At 37.2% G+C, this 24,186-nt stretch overlaps 1 protein-coding gene across 1 annotated transcript; it reads left to right on the top strand.

Annotated features, from left to right (window-relative positions):
- The first annotated feature begins 1,088 nt into the window (after nt 1-1,088).
- Nucleotides 1,089-23,744, top strand: LOC18424882 (EH domain-containing protein 1). The gene is made up of 16 exons (XM_006829454.4): nt 1,089-1,334; nt 1,685-1,764; nt 2,329-2,397; nt 2,528-2,585; nt 2,759-2,811; nt 2,936-2,978; nt 3,077-3,135; nt 7,619-7,732; nt 7,952-8,054; nt 8,174-8,223; nt 11,842-11,970; nt 12,065-12,316; nt 12,434-12,513; nt 13,060-13,186; nt 13,298-13,441; nt 23,300-23,744. The coding sequence occupies exons 1-16, from the start codon at nt 1,250-1,252 to the stop codon at nt 23,483-23,485; spliced, it is 1,632 nt and encodes a 543-aa protein (XP_006829517.1). The 5' UTR covers nt 1,089-1,249; the 3' UTR covers nt 23,486-23,744.
- Nucleotides 23,745-24,186: the final 442 nt, after the last annotated feature.

Genomic DNA, 24,186 nt, shown 5'->3' with positions numbered 1-24,186 from the left:
ACAAAATCTCGAAGAAGTCAGGCAAATGTTTATGAGGCTAGGTCAGTCCGGCACTATATAGGAGCAGAGTGGTGATAGTGTGAAGCAGTCCGGCGATTTGTGGCCTCAGTCTGGTGAAAAGCTCACTGGATTCATGAGCACTCTGGCGTTCCGAGCACACCAGACTGGCGTTTTGCACCCTAGAAAATTATCTGTCTGGTGATTAACTAAAGCAATCAAGCGATATATAAAGGCACTACGGCAAAATCTTTAATCATTCTGATAGAAAGGTATCAGGCTACATCAGTCCGGCATTCTAGAGGAGCAGACTGGCGATACATTCAACCAGTCCAGCGATTTTGATCTTCAGTCCGGTGAATAGCTCTGTGGATTCATGGCACTCCAGCGGTTGAAGAATAGCAGCCCGACACTATGCCCCCTGGAAAATTATCACGCTGATACTACTGCAAAGCACTCCGGCTTTATACACAATCACTCTGGCGTAATCAATCAGCAGTTCGGTAGAGTTGTAACAGGTTGGGTTAGTCCGACATTAGATAGAATCAGACCGACAATATCATCAGGTAGTTCGGCGTTCGTGAGCCTCGGTCCGACGAGTAGCTCTCTTGATACATGGCCTCTCTGGCATGTGACAGCAGACAAGCAATTTTCTCCCTAGAGCTAGAGGAGTGTGTTCAGCCGGGCGATTTATGAGCACAGTCTTACGAATTTGTACTTGGTTAACTCCGGCATTGTTACTACTGGAGTGAGTTCAGTCCGGTGTTATAGATGTGCGTTCCGGCATATCATTGTCTACTAAGCACTCCAGTAGTTGTGAATAGCAGTCCGATATGTAATATTTTTCCAGCAACTAATAACTGCGGTCCGGTGATGTTTTATATTGGGCCCGTCCAAAGGATTTGGTTGTACCGTTATAGTACTAAGGGGTATTTTGGTCAAAAAAAGAATAATTTTTCAGTTGGGGGTATTAGTAAGAAAATGTGGTCTTTTATAAAAAGAAGTAAGAAAAAGATTAGGGTGGGGGTAGAGTGTTTAGGAAGGACAAATGGAGTGGTTTTAGTAAGTACCCCTTTTATTTACCCAAGTTCAGGTAGCAGTTCAAAAAGGGGAGGAAGGGGTTTTTCCCGGCTTGTAAGCGTCTTTCTCTTCCCATACCACCGCCTGTGCAATCTTTGAAATAAATCAGAACCCTAGATAGAGAGACTTTGTTAGCGAGAGAGGCTTTTTCTAGTTAGGGAGGCCCATTTCCATGGAGATCGTCTCTCTTCCTGTCGGCACATGTTCCAAAGAGCACCAGAAGATCTATCAGCAGTGGTTCAACTATGCTGATTCCGGTCTCCTTTCTCCTCCTCTTTACTTTTCCATCACTTGCTCTCTCTTTCGTTGTTCAAAATGATCATGTCTATCTCTCTCTCTCATTTGTGATATGTTTCGAAATTCTAGTGTTCTCTCCTCTCTCCCGCTCTCGCTTTATCCTGGTGTTGTTTGCGAACTATAACTGGCAATTCTAGTTTTCCCTCTCTCTCATACGCATGCATCCACACACACTCTCTCAAATATTTTATTTATTTTTATAGAGATTCATTGTTTCTTTCATCATCATCATCATCATGATCTTCTTCTTATTCTTACTCTCTCTCTCTCCCTCTGTTCTAATTCTCTCCTCAAAGTGGGTTATGGGCAGATGGTGATGCGCGGATCACTGGAAATGATGCCATTAAACTCTTCTCTTTGTCTAAATTGTCGAGACCAGAGCTGAAGCAGGTTAAGTTTCCACCTCTTTTGTTTTCTTTTATGCATCTGTTTAGTGTTTTGCTTGTGATGTAGGTTCAAACTTTCTGAATTGGTGGATAGTTATTTTTCACTCATGCACCCTTGATCATTGTGCTGAACTTTGTGCCATTTTATTTCATTATAGTGGCTTTATGAGAAATTCAAAATGGCATTGACTTGGAACAGGTTGACTCCAATTTAAATCAAATTGATTAGATTGTGTTGAGCTTGCTAGTATAGTTTTGATTAATATCTCTTATCGTTAATCTTTAACATACATAAGCTTATTCTTTAATAATCAGATTGTGCATTTGTAACCTTGTCTTAAAAAACAAAAGATTGGGTGTCACTTTTATCCATGCCATTCAGGTATAAGTGCAGTTTCTATAAGCTGGTAGTTACGTAATTGTCAAAAGTATGTGCTGTATGGTAGTCATCTTCTGTTAAACTGACTTTTGAATGGCTTTTAGGTTTAGCTTAATTTAGAATCTGGTGATATCTGGCCCCTCATGCTTCATAAGTTGAGGTTTCACATTTTTTTTTTTTTTTTTTAAGGTATGGGCTATTGCTGATTCGAAGCGCCAGGGATTTCTTGGTTTCAAGGAGTTTATTACTGCAATGCAGGTCTGCTTCTTGAATTTGTGAACTATATATTGTATGCGCATATGCAAAGACATATGTTGAACTATACACATACACATGTTGTTATATTAATGACTTTCCTGATTCAAGTAAATTGTTGGTTTGGGTACAGTTAATTTCACTGGCACAATCAGGGCATGAAATAACTCCTGATGTCTTAGCCAGCACAGGTAAAGTTTGCTTTAGGTTATAGTTCTCTTGTTCTCTCTTCTTTTCTTGAGATTTCATATTAGACTTTCTGACACAACACAATTCTAGACCTTGTATAAACAAATTGAGAAACATGTATTCTTGATGGTTGAAAAATTCCTTATGTATTATTGTCATAATTATTTGAAAACAGACTTGGAGAACTTGAATCCTCCTCCAATGGAAGGTCTAGATGGATTAATAGCTGTAAGTGTGATGCTAAGTTTTTCTTAATATTTTTAGTTGACATGTCTATAAAAGGAAAAGCCTTTTCTCTTATCTCAGACATATTTTAGGTGTCTTAATATGTATTTGAAATATTTATTTCTAGAGGGGTAAGCCATCACCAACAAAGAGCGAATCTGATTTGAATGGTACGATGACTCAATTTCATGTTTGGAACTTTGGATGGAATTTTGCATGACAAGAAAATGCCTTTACTTTCTTATTCATGCTGTTGCTAATAGTGCAGGAACACCTCGGCAGCAAACACAATCGGCTCAATGGTTCACTTCAAAGTCTGCAAAGAAGGTACATGATTATGTGGTTTCAATCTATCTTAGATTGAGTGGCTCTGTGTTTTTAAAATGGGCCTCCTCTACTTTCATTTTGGAATAATAGTTTGTACATGTGCCATTGTACTTCCCCTAAACTTGAGGGATCTTTTATTTAAGGAAAACATTTATACAAGGTGTCAACCCTATACTATTAAAGTAAGGTGCACCTCGAAAATCCTCTAGAATAGAGTGTTCCAACGTTCGGAAACCCTCCAATTCATCATTTCTACCTCGAGATGCTTGGATTGGAAGAAAATAATAATCTTAAGTCCTAAAACTAATGCATCTTGTAACAAGTTTTCTGCACCATCTATTTTTAAGATTTCCAAGTGTTTATAGATCTGTTCGATTTATACCAGCTTTATAAATTTAAATTTTATAACTAGGGATGAAAATAGATTTTTAAAAAAAAGAAGTAATCATAAGTTTTTCGACAACATAACTACATCTCTAGGCAAGATTTAAGTAGGGCTATGTTTTGTGAATGTCATGATCTTTGGTTTTAATGTTTTGTAAATATCATGTTGTACTCATTCAATATCTTGGAATGTTTTCCTTTATTTTCTTAAGGTTCAATGTGTCAATATTTGGTTACACTCATATAGCCATGAGCCGTAAGGTGTGCAGGTTTCCATGCTCATTGCTGTGACCTCTGGAGTTTGGCAAGGTTCTAATGACTGGCTATCTGTTATCCTATTGGTGCATCCATAAATGTTTCCATTCTTTTACTTGATTGGCTATGCAATAGTTGGGATCTTTGTTGGACCACATAAGTAATGTAAAAGATTAAGATGACTGCAAGAATTGCACATTAGCTTGGAGATGCTTTTATTATGTATTGTTGGGTGGGAATTGGAAACTGGGTGGGGTGCTTACTTTGCTGCTAGACTATTGATTGATTACCACCTTCTGTACTGTTTAGGTCTTGATTATCCTTAAAAAACTCCCAGCGCCTAGGTGTTAATAGAAATTATATTATAATCGCAGATTCATGATTCATGAACAACTTGTCTTTTTGTTCAATTTCCCATTGTTGCCACAACTTGTTATTTTGTTCATCCAAGTTATCAGGGATGACACTGTACCTTGTTTACTTATATAGGCTCAAGTTGAGGGTGGCATAGTATTATCACACCTATGATGTAAGCGCTAATGTCTTTAACAAGAATGTAGATGCATGTGGAATAATCATAGGATCATAATAATGTTTAGCATATAAGGGACATAAAAGAAGATATTGAAACATGTAAGGTAGATATTTAGGACATGCTTCTCTTCTTGGATCATGAGAACTTCCTAGAGAACATTTTTAGATCAACCTAGACTGTTTCTGGAAAACCTATATGTTTGTTCATTTAAAATTACCCCTAATTTATATCAGGTCTAATGGTCACATGGTCCTCTTGCTAGAAATTCTGTTCATTTTTAATTTCATCATCATCATTTTAGCCTTTACTCAATTAATTGGGGTCGGCTACATAAATCCTGGTTTTTCATTCTGCGCTATTAAAGGCCATATCCTCAGTGAGGCCATAAGTCCCCATATCTTTTTGGACTACTGCCAACCATGTCCTTTTGGGCCTACCCCTTGTCCTTTTCAATCTTTCCACTTGAACTAACTCACACCTCCTAACAGGTGTTGTACTTAGTCAGTGCCACACATGGGTAGCCCACCTAAGTCCATTCTCTCTCTGTTCATTTTTAATGTGAAAATGATTAGCCAAATGCACAATGGTACCATTTCCTTCTAGTAGTAGTTGGGCTCTTTATCCTGATAATGTCATTCAAGTGTATGGTGATCAACGGCATGTGGTATCAAATGTGGTTCCTTATATTATGTTACATCAGTTGATGATTTTTCTCATGAAACATGGTTGTATTTGATACTATTCAAATATGATGTTTTGAATACTGTAAAGCCTTTTATATCATGGTTAAAATTTATTGAAAGAAATTCAAAATTATCACTTGCTAAAAAAAAAAAGAAATTCAAAAAATATCTGCTGAGGTTCATGGGGAGATTATATGGGAAATATTTTTCAAGAGTTTTTCCCTATTAAAGACATTATACTTCTATGGGTGTGCAGGTTGTCAAACTGTATTCCGGAAAGGAACATACATCATACTTTTAAACCACAATTCTGTTCTTATTGAATCACAAGCTTGTATTATTGGGGAAAGGCTAGTTTGACATTGATATATCTCATAAACTTCATCGACCCCAAGTGTTTTCAATGACTAGTTCCTTGGAAGCTTCTGGATATGCATTTTTTGTCTTTGTTTCAATTGATGAACGTAAGAACTGAGTGGATGTTCAATCAAAGGATCATTGGCCTGTTGATGGTACTATAGATCAAGGTTCCTTTTATCCGTCATTTACTATGAACCTCATTCCATATGCAAATACTGACTCAGCTGGATATGCCAACACATTTTTTTTTTGAATCTGTTAACTTCCACTTGATGTGCCACAAGCGGTTAATGCTTTTTCTTGAGAGAAATTGTTGATATCTTGGTAATGTAAGAAGTTACATCCGTGTATGGCACAAAAGCTGAATATCACAATATGAATTTTGTGTCCATTGAGATCATCTGGTTGCTTTAATCTTCTTTATGGTGTTGGGGTTCCCCCTTTCCCCCCTACTTGTTTGCCAACAAATTAATGGCATCTGTTTGCATGTAATCTGGTGGTTTCATATATTTGTACTAGTATCTCTCATCTCCAAGTATTGGTTGGTTAGACAGATGTACTAAATACTTGATTAGATCCTGTCATCAGCTTCTAGTCGACAAATTGATAGTTATAAGCTCCTTCCCATTAATTTGAAAGGGAGTTTGTAGCAAGGGAATATGTTATTGGCTATCCGGAACAGTGTATAAAAGGCCTTAGGTGTTGTTAGGCCTTCCTGCCTAGGCACCAAGCGCTAGGCATTGCCAGCCCGGGGCAGTGTGCCTGGGCCTGGCTTCCCAAGGTGCCACCTTGAATCCGAGATGGGCACCTTTTTAATATACCGATCCTGCACATTAGTCAGTACATATTTTCATTGTTCATAGAGGTCTTGGTATCCTTTTTTAATTGCCAAAGACCACATTCTTTTTGATGAATTTTTTACCTCAAGAGGGTTTCTTTTATCCTATCTCTTCATCTCTTCCTTGCGGTAGTTTTTCATTTACAGAAGGGCATACTTTAGTCAAGAAGAATTTGAGTAGGTTAGTAGTTTAGTACTTATCCTAGGGCTTTTCCTTCATCACCTTGTTGAGTAATAACACGTCTTGAACAAGTGAGAAGTTGCTTGGAAACAACTTCACTGCTTGCTGTTATTGGGGCTCTGAAACATGTGATGTTTCAAGATGAAATGTTTTTTGGTGGATAACATTTTGTAACCGTCCAGGTTTGTGAGTACCAAAAAATGCACCTTGTGGATTTTGCTAATTAATTTGACTAATTTTTAGGCATATAATTATAGTTGCTGACCCCATATAGTTGGGATAAGGCTCTGATGATGATAATGATGATGATATCCGAAAGTCTCGAAATGTAAGATGGATAGCGACCTTATAATAGCTTATCAAGAACTCAAGTGGGAAGACAATATTAATAATGCAATAAGCATTTCATAAAACATTTGATGGACACTGTTTAGTGACTTCCAGGCTAATTACTCTGGATAGCGACCTTCTATTTTTTGCAAAGATAATAGCTTATCAAGAACTCAGGTGGGAAGACAATATTAATAATGCAATAAGCATTTCATAAAACATTGGATGGATCAATAATATAAATTAAAATATTCCAACTATAGCATTGAATTGAGCAATATTGTTTTGAAAGAATTGTGTAAAGATGGTTGGGGTTTTGTCCTTTGACTAAAAGGAAACCATACCAGAAACCATGAAATTATGGGACTATCATTAATGAATGACACATGATACCTTTAATTGGATCAAGATGTCAAAGTGGCAGGTCTTTAAGCATCTGAATTTTTAATTGAAAGAGGATTAGTGAGGATCATCTATAGGCCGTCTTCTACTTGTAGGACTTCTAGCTTGTTTTGACAATTGACAATTCTCACAGAAATCACAAACATTATATTGTCGAACATCAAGAACTCTGTGATGCAAATGCCACAGATACATGATTCCATTGCTCTCTTTTCATTGAGATTGATCAAGGACATCTTGGGGAGGAGATGGGTCACATTAGAAAATGTACAGTGATGAAAGTATTGCAGTGGTTGTGATACTTTTGTTAAACTACTTAAAAGCAAGTTAGATAGGATACTAGGGACATGGACAGGAAATTATTAGATAAAAGATAAATAAAGTAAATAGGTGTCATTACTTTATCGTTTTCAGAATTGTGCAATTGTTTATATTGTTAACATCTATCTTGTTTCTATGACTTTTCAAACAATACCTTTTCTTCAACTGTGTTTTAATGTCTTTTGCGTATCTAGGTACCCTTAAATTCTGTGACATCCATCATTGATGGTTTGAAGAGGTTATATTTGGAGAAGCTAAAGCCTTTGGAAGTGACCTACCGATTCAATGATTTTGTTTCTCCATTATTGGTGAGTAGAATATTACATAAAGAATCATGTCGTCCCTGTATATGCAACAAATGTGGTTACTGATGGTACGTGAATTTCTTCTCAGAAGTACATTTGGTAATAATAAATTAAGGTTACTTTTTTTTTTCATGAAATTTGGCAGCTATTGTTATTTTATGATTTAAAGATGAATGCTGGTGGTTTTATTATTTTTTATTAACGTCATTTAGTGTTTTACAGACTAACAGTGACTTTGATGCCAAGCCAATGGTTATGCTCTTGGGTCAATACTCTACTGGAAAAACCACATTTATCAAGCATTTACTTAGGTCCAGTTATCCTGGTAGGCATAACTACAGGCAATTTTCCTTATTTTTAACAAATAATTTGTTCCTTATTTTTAACAAATAATTTGTCTATGTAAAGCTGCATTATGCTTATTGCTTTTTCCTTGTTGTGTAGGAGCTCACATTGGACCAGAGCCAACAACGGATCGCTTTGTAGTTGTTATGGTATGTTCTCTTGATGCCACTTGAGCAGTTGTCTGTTCATTGAAATTTATTGTAGCTCTAAATTGATGAAAATAGAATTATCAATGTTGTTGCAGTGATACAATTTTTACCAATTTACTTTCCTATCTTGTGTGGGCCTTTTTATTTTTATTTTTTAGAAGTGTTAACGTATGTGGGCTTTATGTTTCTTTTTTGAATATGTTGTCTCCGTGTTAGTTCACCTTTGAAAATGTTCTTATGTGCTATCTATGATTCGGCTCCCATGATAAGGGATCTAGAATTATTGTTAAGGGATTGTATACAATGAGAGAATTTACCTTTGGTACAAAGAGGTCACAATTACTTGTAACTATCCCATGTGAAATCTGATAGCTTGGGTGTGTCACAAAGTGGGAGAAAATTTCTTTTGAGCTTTGAGCTTGGTCAAAGAAATAAATGCAGTCGCCCAATTTCACATGCACCAAATGTAAATGGTCTCATTATATATTTTCCCTATTGTTAAACTTTGGCTAGGAATATATATTACAATATCTGTGTGCCTAATTTTACTTAAAAAATGAAAATCTCACCATCTTCGTACTTAAAAATTTTCATAACAACTGGTATATGCATTTCACAATGATTACTGTAGGTGACAATTTCTCCATTGCACCACTAAGGGAGCCTCTTTTCTCAAAATCAAATATTCATTGCACACCCAAAGTAATCTTGAATACACACAAATGAAAGGAAGAAGAAAGGTTCGATCTCTGGAGTCTTAACCATCATAAGAGATAGGTCCAATCTCATAGTAAGATTAGTTTTAGGAAGACAGGAATAAATTTGATGGTAGGAAGAGGCCTTGGTTGTTTTGGCTGATCAATCCATCCAAGACATTGGATGCTAAATAGCTTGCTGGTCATTTCCCGGTACTGTCTATATCATCCGTGGAAATAAGCAAGGAAACATCAACTCGATTGGTGAGTGTACAGCGAGTGAATTTTTCAAAGAATATCCTGTTTGATGGCGTATATGTCAGTGTTGGATGCATATTCTCCATTGAAATTTTGGGAAGAAACATGTTCTTCACATCTTATTGTGAGGGCCAACATTGCATGGAAGTATCGGTAAAGAGCGTTTGTAATGCAGATGTCTTTGCTGTGTGGCAAATGTTCTTGTTATCAATCCTGTCACCTGTCTTGTGCAACTGGATGAGAGCGAGGCATGTTTATACCAGCCCACCGTTCCATCTTCTTTATTCTTGGTTTTGTAGACCTATTGAAATGATTGGGCTTTCTATGCGAGGTAACTCGACAATAACCATGTCTTAGCAGCCAATAATAGATCTCTATCTCAGGTTGCATTGTTTGTTGCGATAGGATTGGAAGAAGTTGTCTAAGGTACGTGGGTTCGAAATTACGTGAATGGACACTAAAAAGTGAGATGGGTAGGAGTAACAGAGACATAAAAGTAAATTCGGAGGGACACAAATCTCTTATTTTGATTGTCAATGCAAGTGATTGGAGCTTTAAGGCAGAGTTGGGATAAGAGAGGAAGACTTGTGATAGTGATGTGCAACTATTTCTTGAAAGAGGGTGGATGTAAAGTTCGGAAGATTCTCTCCGAGGGCATTGTATGATATACGTGCTAGATGGAACATACAATTAAATTGATGTCATTTTTGTTGTGGTGTGGGATTGAATCAATGCTATTGTTTTTGGATGATGGACTATATCTGACCCATAGGTTATGATTTTTAGTTCTGGTTGTAGAGAAGTGATGCAAAATAAAAGTTTTTTTTTTTTAATTTTAAATTTTTATTTTCTAGATTTTAAATTTGGTGTTTTGGGGGTTTTTAGCTTTCTTTAGGGTTATTTTTGGTCATTCTTCATTGTAGTGATTTGAGGGGTGGAGTAAAAAATCTATTTTGTGTAAAGATGAGGATATGCTGAAGAGGTTATAGGGAAGAAATAGATAAGGGCGTAGCGTGACTTAGGTAAGGGCTTTCTAAATCTAAGGGGAAAATGTGGGAGAGAGAGGGATTTTTGAGGTTTTTTAAATTTTATTTTTATTCTTTCTTTTACTTGTATTTAAAGGGAAGGACGTCCCTTTCTTGAGAACTTGGTTATGTTGGAAGAGAAAAAAGTTTTTGGGATCTTGTAAGAGATCTTTGGGGTAGACTCCCTTGTAGACCCTTAAGAGAGGGTATATCCTCTCATCCCTTTATTATTATTTTTATTTTATTTATTTTTGCCCTATCTTCCCTCCATTAGTTGGTATCAGAGCTTCTCTTTGCATCAATTGGTACCTCGTTGCATCTAGTGGTATCAGAGCCTTGAAATTAAAAACTTGAGATCCACATACCATGATGCATCACAAACTACTCATCCAGTTATGGAGCGTATAGACCAAATATTTGAGTGGCTCAAAGAAGACCTGGGCAAAGCAATACAAGTTCTAGAAGATCGATTTAGTAGGATGCAACAGGGGGAAGAAGAACAATAACATGTAAATCTCAATGTGAAAGATGTTGACAACAACCTAGAAGTGCTTTAAATTTCTACAATCAATTATGAATAAGAATATACGCTACTTGCGGTATGTGAAATACAACTCCTTGAGCAGAAAGGAGAAATCAAGATTAAGTCATGTATGCCCATTACAAGCTGGATATAAAGTGTTGAATCAATTGTTTTATTGAAGAAGAAAAAGTACCCTGATGAATGGTTGGACTGCATCACCTACTATTGGAAAAACTATTAGAGGATTATGTTAAATCTACAAGTTTGAGGTCAAGTTTCTTCCAACCTGAGAAGAATAATGCAAATAAAAAATGGATTTTTTAATTTTTAATTTTTTATTTATATTTTTTAGATTTTGGATTTTGGTATTATTTGGCTTTTTAGCTTTCTTTAGAGTTTTTATTTGTCTTTTTTTGTTGTAGAGATTTGAGGGGTAGAATTGAAAATTTATTTTTTTCAAAGATGAGGACATTTTAAAGAGGTTATGGGGGAGAAGTGGATAAGGGTGGTGCGTGGCTTAGGTGAGAGCTTCCTAAATCCAAGGCGAAAATGTCGGAGAGAGGGATTTTTGTCGGTTTTCAATTTTATTTTTATATCTTTTTTAGTTGTATTTGAAGGGAAGGACGTCGAACTTGGTTATTTTGGAAGAGAAAAGAGTTTTTTGGATCATTTGAAGAGATTTTTGCGGTGGACTCCTTGCAGACCTTGAGAGAGGGTTAATCTTGCATCGCTTAACTACTACTACTACTATTATTATTATTATTATTATTGTTATTATTATAATTATTTTAATTATTCCTTTCCCATCTTCCCTCCATCCTCCCTGCTTCAAGTGCCTTCCATCTCCCTCATCTTCATTGCATTAAGAAGAGATGCAATAACTTGTTGGGATTTGATTTTATCATGCTTTTACTTTTTTATGCATAATATTTTGTTATAATTTTTTATTAGTTCCTCTAATCTAATGTGGTTTTCTTTCCTTGATTAGTGTTACCTTGTATTTCGTGTGGCTTCATGGGAAAATGTTTGTAATTTTTTGTTCGTAATGTGCTTGCAGATTTCACTCTTAGGAGGATTTATGTTACCATCTTTGATTAGTTTTTCGTTCCTTTTGTAGTCAGGGCCTGATGAACGGAGCATACCTGGTAATACAATTGCAGTGCAAGCAGACATGCCTTTCAGTGGTCTCACAACATTTGGATCTGCTTTCTTATCAAAATTTGAGTGCTCACAAATGCCACATCCAGTAAGATAGCATGTAATACTTGTGAATTTAAATGTTGGATTATTTATTGCTTTTGTGGAACTCAAACTTGTTGGTTTCCTTGTCATGTGTGAAGCTGCTGGAGCATATTACATTTGTTGACACTCCTGGAGTTCTCTCTGGAGAAAAACAGCGGACCCAACGCAGCTATGATTTCACTGGTGTTACGTCATGGTTTGCAGCAAAATGTGACCTTATTCTTTTGTTATTTGATCCACACAAACTTGATATCAGTGACGAGTTCAAGCGTGTGATTGGATCTCTACGTGGCCATGATGACAAGATACGTGTGGTTCTTAATAAGGCAGATCAGGTTGACACTCAGCAGGTAAACAACCCAATTTTTTCAGCTATTAAATCATATGAACTTGACATTTTTTTGAATATCTCTTGGTATTTATGGAGATGATTAAATTGTATGCTTCTGTTCGGCTTTATATTGTAGCTGATGAGAGTATATGGAGCATTGATGTGGTCACTCGGGAAGGTCTTGAACACTCCGGAGGTTAATCGAGTTTATATTGGGTATCTTCACAGACTTCAAGTTTCTCTTGTTTTCTTGTATGATATATATTTCAATGCTTTGGGTCATGGGATATGTCTTGTGCTAGCAGATGTCAGCAATTGATTTAGTTGGTTGCTTTGATTTTGAATTAATGGCTGGACTTCAGTATGATGATCTATGTGGGACACTTTCGGTTTATTAATATGTTAGCATGCTCAAAAAACATTTGATTTATTTTGTTATTTTGGAAACAAAGGTTTGCTGTGAACCTTGACACCCATAGCTTATGAGGATGAAACCAAATTCACTTAGAATCTTTAAGGCCATATTTTTTAAGGAGTTTTCCCTAAATTTGACTCTAGAGTTCTGAGCTAAGTATATGCATTCTTTTCTGTGGATATGCGGCCTGCATCTCCTTTTTTCATTTGAACTTTCATACGAGCTTTTCCTATACTTTTTTTTTTTGGTTGTATCAGAAATGTGGCCCCTTTAATAAAGGCAAACTAATGTCGAAACTTTAGTTCATTCCGCATAAGCAGCCATTAACGAACAATTATTTCTGGCAGTTCATTCAATGATAAGCCCATAAATGAAGGAGCCATTGGTCCAATTGGAAAAGAGCTGTTTGAGAAAGAACAGGAGGATCTTCTATCTGATTTGAAAGATATTCCTAAAAAAGCTTGTGATCGACGTGTATGTTTTCTTCTTAGCTGAACTCTCATTTTGATCTTTCTCAGAAGATCTGTTTTTCTTGTGGATTTTCTTCGCAGCTCAATGGTTGATTTTGCATGTTCTGGTATGCAGATAAATGAATTTGTAAAGCGTGCTAGAGCTGCCAAGATTCATTCCTATATTATCAGTCATCTTAGGAAGGAGATGCCTGCCATGCTAGGCAAAGCAAAGACTCAACAGCGTCTCATTGATAATTTGGAAGATGAATTTGCTAAGGTCTCCCCCGCCCCCACCCAATATATACAAATGCACACATGCACACAGATATTCATACACATAGAATAGCTGCTCTTATACATTTTGTTTTCTAGCATTTCTGTTCTGTGATGTCTTTGATTGTGTTTTACTGAAAAGAGTTGGCATTACTGTGCTTTGATAGTTGCCATGAAAATATCAGATATTCTCCTTGCATAATGTTTTCCCTTCTGATCCCATGTACTTACGGAAGTCAATACAATGTGGTCAGAACCTTACTTCATGGTTGATACGCTCTTTCTTAATCTCTATTTATTGATATCAGATGCCATTTCTTTCTTTTTCTTTTGGAATTTTATAAGATAAAATAATAACTTCTAAGAGGTATATATCAGCGGTATAAAACAAAGATCACTATACTTACAGAAAATAGAGTAAATACTAAAGTACTTCTTATAGATGTGCCCTTTAATAAAAGTGTATGTCGGCTATGATCTCCTTGGATATACTTCTTCAAAACCCCTGAAGCTGACCGTGCAAGATTAATCACTCCCATTTGTTTGTGACAAGGAGATGATATTCTTTAGATATTTCCGTTGCATATATGTCCATGACATATGAGGAATATTTGTTATTCACAATCAGTCGTTCCATAGGAGAAGAACCATATGTTTGGTGCATTCTCCACTTCCAAGTAATTATGATAGGAATTGCTTCTTGTGTTGTATTCCATTATTACAGAAGCCTACCTAGATTTCTCCAAGTTCTCTGTAAAGCAAGAAAATCATTGATCATCATATTATAAAAGCGTAATCTGGATTTCTTAGAGCTTTTTGTTTCCAAAGATCGAGATGTGAATGTATGCTTTTCATGTTTGCATTACAGGTTTTGTTCTACTAATTCTTGGTTAGCTTCTGTAAGACTTGAACATCAGGATAGTTCACATGTGGAAATCTTTTTGTAATTGACAAAATACTGTGATATTTAATTACAAATTTGATAGCTCGTGTATGTCATGCTTGCAATTTGGTCTTCATAATTATTTCTCTTTAATTAAAAATTTTCTCAAAAAAATAAAATAAACTGTAATGACTAATGCTGACTGTTTCGGATAGGATTCTAAGGTTGTGTATTAAAAAAATGTGTACCTATGATTGATTGTGCATTATCATACTCATGTCAAAGGACCAATTACCTGTTATAGGCATCATATATAGTATGCAGAAATGTGCAAAAATGTTTTGAAGCAGGAATTTAAAGAATACAAGACACTCCATAAAGCAAACTTCAGTTTATAACTGGAGCTACTTTCAATATTCTTCATCCTACCATCGAGTGTCATTCATTATCATTATCATTATCATTATAGCCTTTTCCTAATGGGCAAGCTTTCTATGCTTTCCCTACAACATAAAACTTATATACTTTCCCTTATCCAACCGTCCATTTTGAATGGAGGGTTAAGATTGCCCCAATCACAATGTTACGTCTCTACACTATTTTATTTTTAATTTTTTTCTATTTGTTTTGACACCAAATTTTGTATGTCCAATCCTCTATTAAACTAGCACTAGCGAAAAATATAAAAAAGATATTTTCAATAAAATTAAATGACCAAAATACCCCAGAAATTTTTAAGGGGTATTTTGGTCATTATATTTTATCAAAAAATTATTCTTAATATTTTTTATATGTGCTCCCCAATGAGAAGATGGCACGTACCTAATTTCATATTCATACATTATGTATTAAAAAAAAACTAAGAATAAAATACTTTGATATGTCGGATCTAAGATCAAACGGTGAGTGGCTCTCTTGATCAAAATTCGAAGGCTGGATGATAGATGAAGCATAGATCTTCTATGTTGGAGGGGAAGTATAGAAACCTTTCCCTTTCCTAATTAATTGGGGTCAACTACAAGAATCTTGGTCCGCCATTCTGCTCTATTAAGGACCATACCCTCAATGAGGCCATAAGTCCCCATATCTTTTCTCACTACTTCCAACCATGTCTTTTTGGGCTTACTCCTTGCCCTTTTTGAGCCTTCAACTTGAACTAACTCGCACCTCTTAAAAGGTGCGGTATTAAATCCGCACCACACCTGGCTAACCTACCTAAATCTACTTTCTCATCTTATCGCCTATTGATGTGGCAACTAAACTTTTCCGAATGGATTCATTTCGAATTCTATCTCTTCTTGTCTTGCCACTCATCCATCTCAACATCCTCATCTCCGCTACGCTTATTCTATAGGTATATTGCTTTTTGTCTGGCCAACATTCCACCCCATAGAGCAAAGATAGTCTCACAATTGTCCTATAGAACTTGCCCTTCAGCTCATCGGTATGCGGCGATCATATAAAATTCCGGTTGCACATCTCCACTTCGCCCACCCAGCTCTAATTATGTGTGCATCATCTTCCTCAATCTCTCCATTTTTCTTGATTGTCGACCCAAGATATCGAAAGTACGGTCTTTTTGGTATTTCTTGGCCGTCAATCTTAACTACTTCTTCGTCTCTACTCCTATTATTACTGAACTTGTATTCCATATACTCTGTCTTAGTCTGATTAATTTTAAAACCTTTAGCTTCTAATGCATCCCTCCAAAGTTCTAACTTTGTGTTGATGCTGTTACGGGTCTCATCGATCAAACTATGTCATCTGCGAACAACATGCACTACAGTACCTCATCCTGTAGGTGCCTAGTTAAGTCGTCCATAACTAAGACAAAGAGGTTTGGGCTCAATGCTGACCCTTGATGTAGATTTAGTGTCACTGAAAACTCACTTGTCGCTCCACTAGGTCTTTGTACACTGGTTAGTGCTCCATTGTACATATCTCTCACCAAGTCGATGTAGTGTCTAGAGACTCCTTTCTTTTCCAACACCCACCAAATCAAATCTTAAGATATTCTATCATAAGCTTTCTCTAGATCAATAAAACCCATGTGGAGGTCTTTTTCCTTCGCCCTAAACCTCGATCAGTTGTCTAATTAGGAAAATAGGCTCGGTTGTTGACCTACTTGACATAAAACCGAATTGGTTTTCAGATACACGCATTTCATGCTTTAGTCATTGCTCAGTTACTCTCTCCCAGAGCTTCATAGTATGACTCATAAGCTTGATCCCTCGATAGTTTGCATAATTCTGTATGTCTCTTTTGTTCTTGTAAATAGGTACCACGATACTTTTTCACCATTCGTTTGACATTTTCTTTGTTCTCAACACCTCATTGGACAACTTCGTTATCCAGTCAATGTCAATCTCCCCCATGCACTTCCAAACCTCTATTGGGATATCATCTGGCCCTAAAGTCTTTCTTATCTTATCGTTTTCAAAGCTTCTTCCACTTCCGATATTCTAATCCTACAAATGCATCTATGATCTCCTCCCTCATTTATACTCACGGTTCCTTCTACCACTATGTTTTCATTGTGTTTGTTATTTAATAATTTTTAAAAATAAACTTTCCATCTTTCGTTGACCTCTGCATCCTTCAGCAAGATCCTGTGATCCTCACTCTTAATGTATTTAATATGGTCTAGATCTTTATGCTTTTTCTCTCATTTTTGCTAATTGGAAGACATCTTTTTCACCTTTCCTTGTTCCCATTTTACTGTATAGATTATCATATGCCTTAAGTTTAGCCTTACTATTTGTTTAGCATTTTCTTAGCACATTTATATTCTTCTAAGTTTTGATCGTTTCTATTACATTGCCAAGTTTTATAATATGATTGTTTTTCGCTAATGGCTTTTTGAACCTCATCATTCCACCACCAAGTTTTCTTATCAGAATTTATTTTCCTCTTTATTTTCGTAAAACTTCTTTTGCCACTTTCTTAATAAAGTCAGCTATCTCATTCCACATAACATTGACATCATGTTCAGAGTTTTATTTTCCGTATTTAACTAATTTATCCCTAAATTAGTCTATTTTCTCATTTTTTAAATTCTACCACTTAGTTCTTGGACACCCATTACTTTCACCCGTCTTCTATGTCTTTATGCAATCGTTCATAATTACGAGCCTATGTTGGATAGTCAAACTCTCTCATGGGATAACCTTGCAGTCACTACATGATGGTCGATCTACCTTCTTAACTAGGAAGAAGTTTATCTAGCTTTTATGTGATCTTCTTTTATAGGTTATTAAATGTTCATCTCACTTTTTAAAGTAATGTTTGCTATTGCTAAGTTGTAGGCCACAACAAAATCTAGAATAGCCTCACCCATCTCATTTCTTTCCCCAATCCAATATCCCCCATGTACCCCTTTATATCCTCTACTATCTATCCCTACATGACCATTTAAGTACCTTCTTAAAAAGTCATCTCTCCATTTGGTATGTCTTAGACTATTCCATCAATGTCTTCCCAAAATTCTCTTAATTCTAGCATCTAATCCTACTTGTGGTGCATAAGAACTAATTACATTAATTATCTCTACCCTAATACAAATTTAATTAATAGGAGCCTATCACCTATTCTTTTGATATTAACTACTATATCTTTTAAATCTTTGTCTACTATTATACTTACCCCATTACTATTATTATCTTTTTTTGTATACCTAAGTTTATACCAATTTATTTGTTTAGTTTTTCTCTTTTCCATTAGTTTCCTGTAGATAGGTTATGTTTACTCTCGTTCGTTTCATTGTATCCACTAACTCCATACTCTTACCTGTAAGCGTTCCTACATTCCTTGTGGCTAAATGAATCCTATTATCTTAGACTAGCTTCTTTACCTGCGCTCGTCCATAATGTCGTAAGAGCCCTTGCTTATATTTCATCCCAACCGGGCGGTGCTGTAGCGCATTGCTTTTGGGGAACGCCTTAGGTAACCTTGCTCATTTCTCATTGTACTTAGGTTTCGGTTTAACGCGTCGCTTCTGGAGAACGACCTAGCTAACCCTTGCTCATTTCTCATTGTGCCTGGGTTTCGGTATGGTGTGTCGCTTCTGGGGAAAGCCCTAGCATAAGCAGATACTATAGGTTTAGGATTCATGATAAGTTTTGGGAAAAATTTACGCTGGCTGCCTACGTAACACAACCCAGCCCCTTGACTCGAGCATGGGACGTGTTAAGGGAAAGTTTAGGGTCCTTACCCTTCTTAGACCAATTAGATAAGTGTCATTGATCTTATTAAAATGAAGAGGTGTATGAACTAAACTTTGAACCTCTCAAATCTACCAATATTACATGAATCTATACTATCTTAATGCAGGTCGTTGTATTCTGATTTAGCACTAAAGTGGAGATAATATCAACCTTCTTATTGAACCATGAAAGAAGTGAGTTTCCAAAATATGTTCAATAACCCTAGTGGATCATTATCATCATCATCATCATCGTTGAAGCCTTTTCCTAACTAATTGGTGTCGCCTACACGAATCCTGGCCTGCCATTCTGCTCTAAGGGCCATACCCATAGTGGATCGTGGTCATTAAAACTCTGTGTCAAATGTAGAGCAATTATGCTGACCAACAATGTTTAAAAATTTGTTTCTTGCCAACAAAAAAAAAAATCACCAAATCCTAATTCAAATATTGTAATACACTAACCATTTTAAAATCAAATCAACAGGCTTGAATCGGTCACCATTGGTTGCCAAAAGACCTCATTCGTAACCATTCCTAGCCCCAAAAATATATGTTACTATTTACATTAACTTTGGATTTTACAAGAGCTCAAGAACTTTGAAAAAAATTTCTATCTTGAGAAAAAATCAAATATGCAAAATTTAGGGTGTTTTTCTCTCTCAAGAAGGAACAAAAGGTTTTTTTTTTATTATTTATTTATTTATTTTTTTTGGGGGGGGGGGGTGAATGCCCCCAAAGCCCTTCTATCCCCTTTTCATGGGGAAAAATGACAGTTTTGCCCTTGGCTGAGGGCCTCTTCCCCCCTCCCAGCCATTGCACCCACCTTGCCCTCTATTATTCATTTTATTCCCTGGTTGCCATGGCCGCCAGGTAGACGACGTTTTGAACATTTCTGAGCAATATGCAATGTGCTTATATTTCCTTGACTCTGCCTATTTTTTTTGATGTTGTTAACTATGGTATTAAAGTAAGGAAAGTATTACAGTAGGTCATCGAGGCAAACCACAGACAGGGTCTCTCAGCAAAAAAAGTTAGGCTCCTCAAAGAGAGATCCTGTAGAAAAAAATGGGTGTGGCTTATAAGTAATGCCCATTACAAGGATTACAAAAAAGAGGAGGCGATGATCCAGATAGTCCAAAACATTGTGGGAGACCTGAAGAACGGCAGTTGGTCAAAAAAATCTAGTTTCTCATGTGCTTGAGAGTGCGCCTTCCTTAGCCATTTGGTTTGCCAAGGCGACATCCTACAGGTATGTGTCCATAAGATGGTTGTATCCTTGCAAATATGCATTATCTCATCATAAATCGAAGCAAGATACCCGGGGCGAGGAGCAAGAACAGTAGTCCAAGTAATTATATTTTGGGCATCTCCCTCAACAATCAGTGGTTGACCCCACAAGTGGTTGAACAATATGAGTCCCAAAAGGAGTGCCATAGACTCGGTGAACTGGAGTCGGCGTGGCCAATGTTCTTGGAAAAAGAGGCTAGGATATTGCCGTGGTGGTCTCTGAAACCCCTCCCACTCCTGTTGGTACAGGGTTACCTAAGGAGCACCCATCAAAATTGAGTTTAATAAGGCCTTCCAATGGTGGGGACTAGTTATTAGCGTGTGCAGCCCGAGGGGAGCGGAAGTGGAGGACTGCTTCCCAATTTTGCAAAAAAGTCAAAGCCGAGATGCCTTTGAAAACCATGTGGTTAGAAGCCCAGAAGATAACCTGGGAAGTAATTTTGTGGAAGAGTGTCAAACCTTCGCACTTGGTTCCTCGGAAGATTCTTGAGTTTCTCCCGGTCCATATGACCCAAATTGTTGCTGTTATGGAGGCCCACCCACCATAAGAGCCTACCTGCCTTTGGCCAAGGAGAGTCCAACGAGAATTTAAGGAGGGCTGGTAGGTTAGCAGGAGTAATCTAGGAAAGGCCAAAGAGCCGACTTATTCTACTTCACAAGTTGAAGGCTAGGTTACAGTGGATGAAGAGGTGAGGGTTGCTCTTTTCTTCGCAGAGACACATGACGCAGCGATTTAGAATGGGGATTTGCCTCCGTTGTAGCTGGTCCACAGTAAGATATTTTTCAAAGCACGAAGGCTTGGACTTTGGTGGAGCTATCGATGACCACACCTTAGAGACCACAGACATCGGGAAGTGGGGAAAGGTCGGGGTTTGCAAGAGTTTTTTGTAGGAGGCAACCGAGAGAAAACCCGAAAGGGAAGGGGTCCACACCAGGCTGTCAGAACTAGATATGGCGAGGAAGGTTGAGTGCAATAAAGAGGACAAAGGACAAACTCCAAAGTTTCGGTATCTAAGAGGGGGCATCTGAAGGAAGGGTTTCAGACCCTACGGTTACCGGTGACGGTCATCTCGTCGGCAACCAAGGAAGATTGGTTGGTGGATAAGATAAAAGATACGGATACAAGTCCCTTAAGGGAGTGTGACCCACCCATAGGTATGACCAAAATCACACTCTTTCGCCTCCGCTAGGATGGAAGCGGATGTTATTCTGGAATAGGGATAGAGAAGATAAGAAAGACTACCAGGTCTTTGAAGGCCTGCTATGTGTTCTCCCTTCTGGTAGCCAGGTGTTAGAGGGGATTTTGTATTTGCTGCAGATGACTTGAGACCAGAGCAAGTTGTTCTGGGTTGCAAGTCGCCACCACCATTTTCCAAGTAGGGCTGTGTTCTTTTGCCTCAAGATCCGAATCCCATGCCCACCAAGGTGCTTCGGTTGACATACCTTTTCCCAAGATAGATGGAATTTTTTCTGTTCAGCGCCCCCGGACAAGAGGAAGTTTCTCATCAGTTGTTCAAGATGGTTGGCGACCGACGCGGGCATGTGGAAGAGGGACATAAGGTAAACCGGGGCGTTGGCCAGGGTGGCCTTGATAAGCGTAGTCGTTCCTACAAAGGACAAGTATCTGCCTTTCCACCCTGCTAGGCGACAGTCAACTTTATCTATGATGTGGAACCACAGCCTCTTTTTAGGTTTTCATAGTCCCAAAGGCATACCGAGGTAGCTTGTAGGGAGGTCTTCCACTTTACACTCCCACTCTGGGATGAGAGCTCTAGTTGCAGTTTGGGACATGGCAACCCCAATCATCGTGGATTTTTCCATGTTTATTTTAAAGCCTGTGACTCTCTGCCCAATATTCATTTGAAGGTTTTTATCTATTAGACCATTGTCAACAATATGGAATTGGGTCAATCTTTACTTTTGCTGATATTGTAAATTGACCTATAGGAGACCTTTTCCCAACAATCTGTTGTATCTTCCACAAATGAAAAACCCTGGCCAGTTCCAGTCGCATTGAATTTTTACTCCCTCTCCAAATTGATCTCTAAATCAGAATTATGGTTATGAATTTTCTTTTAATGATACTCATTAAAAAAGGATAGAGAAACTTTGATCTGTTTTTGTTATTCGCCCAATGGTTTTGAATCCATTTCTGAATCTTGTGCTCTTATTCATGCAATTGATTCCTTTAGCTTATCAACTTGGGTTTTCTTGTTGTTACCACCAGTTATATAAGCTTTTCTTCTGTTGTTCGAGTTCTTAGATTTCTTCTCTGTCCACGTGAGTAACTCCAGTGATGTCTATTCACGTGGGTGAGCCCAATGATGTCAGAAAGGATACCTGTTAAAAGCTTTCTATGGTCCCTGTCTTGTGAGTCGAGACTTTCCCATTCTTTCTGAAAGGAGATCTTAATAGCGCTTCATGTCCTTTACCTCCTGTTTGCAGTGCTTCGCACCACCCTGCAAGGTTACCTCCATAAGCTGATCGTTCCCAGGCAATCAATCTTCTGTGTGTCCAAATTTATCCTATATTGCAAGTCATTCTCCCCTGTATTTTCTCCTTTTTTAACGTAACTGCCAATTATTATTGTTACCAGATCCTTCTGCCACATCCCAGGATTTCCAGCTGTTACCCCTTCTTTTATGCTGTAAAATATTTTAACTTTCCGTCTACTGCTACATGGAGTCATTTGGCTGGTCAAACTCTACATCACCAACTTTGAAGAGCTTTGTATCTATCCACTTTCTTATCTTGAGTCTCATCTCAGTTTTCGTTATCATTTTTAACTTTTTTAATTTTACCTTTAGCTTTTTGTGCGACATGTTTGCAAAAACTAGCTTGCAGCGAAATATATGTTCAGTAACTGCTGTTAACATCTAGTAGTCATTGTGCTTTCCTCAGATTTGTGAAGATATAATGTGCTATGTTGACATAACGTTTTTTTGGTCGGCATACAGATAATCGGCATCCAATAGAATTATATAATTTTTTTTTTGATCTTTCCTTTTGAAAAGAAATGTCTTCTCTATGCAAACTCTATTATTTGTATATACAACGAGCAATATCTGTGTTGAGAAAAAAAGAAGTTAGATATGAACGGTCAGATTGCATGAATGTTGGTTTTTGTGTATCAAAAACTCGCTGTATCCACCCCCAGCTTGCCTATCTAAAAAGGTTGCCTATCTAAAAATATTGTTGATTCCATAAGGCTTCCATCATGAAGCTTTCATGAATGTAGTTTGCGATTTCAAAATCTTATTGTTTTGGAGCATTTACTTAATCTAATATCCTTGGATATGTTCACCATCCTCTTCCAATGACTGATGGTTGAAGATTAACCGGCTCCAGGACATCCACCAGGTAAGTTAATCTCCAACTATCCATCAGTGGGAGTGATGGATGCAGCTTCATCATAAACCATGTGGACTGTTGTATACTTAACCTTGCTGGATGTGATGATTGATCCTTCTAGTTTTTTACTGGAGCAGGTGCAGCGAGAGCACCATCTTCCAGCTGGGGACTTCCCTAATGTGGAGCATTTCAAGGAGGTTTTGAGTGGGTATAGCATCGATAAGTTTGAGAAGCTCAGGCCCAAGATGATACAAAATGTTGATGATATGCTTGGTTATGATATCCCTGAGCTCCTTAAAAATTTCCGGAACCCTTATGAGTAACTGTGAGAAGCATTGCTATGGCGCACTATAGAACCGGTCTACAATTAGGATGGAAGAGAGAAGCATTATATATGAGTCTTAGTGATTGGTGATTGGGATCTGATTCCCCGAAGGAAGGAGGGTAATTTTCTTTTCTAAGTAAGACTTGTGGGATATGTGTTCCAGGCTAAAAAGGCATGTATATCTGTTTAATATATTCATCTCAATTTTTTCTTGATATTTATTTCTTGATATTAAATTTGATGCACGGTTGAAAGTCCATTGGTGGCATGTGTAAAGAGTGTACTTTGATATGTTGTGTAGGCTTTCGTTCTCTCTTTCCAACAATCTTGTTTGACCTTTTTACTAAATTTGTTTTAGATTGTATACAATGAGACCATTTATTTTTGGTATAAGGAGGTCACAATGTTGTGCCACAAAGCACGAAAAAAATTATTTTGTACTTTGAGCTTGGTCAACAAAATAAATACAGCCATCCAATTTCACATCCAATGGTCAAGATTGATTGTGACCATCTTGTACCAAAGATGGTTTCATTATATATTTCACATCGAATGGTTAGGATTAATTACGTCAGATTAATGCCTGCAGTTGACGTGTTATCTAAGCAAAAGGTATGTATGCTTACATACCTTGTGCTCACGAATATTCATGTTTCTGGATTTGCGTCCTGCAATCTGTGCATAAAAATAGAATTATGG

This window comes from Amborella trichopoda, chromosome 10, assembly GCF_054954075.1.
Source record: "Amborella trichopoda isolate Santa Cruz 75 chromosome 10, AtrichopodaSantaCruz75HAP2 v2.0, whole genome shotgun sequence".
NCBI classification, from domain to species: domain Eukaryota; kingdom Viridiplantae; phylum Streptophyta; class Magnoliopsida; order Amborellales; family Amborellaceae; genus Amborella; species Amborella trichopoda.
Note: the sequence above shows the minus strand (reverse complement) of the source record. Positions and strands in the feature narration are given on the sequence as shown.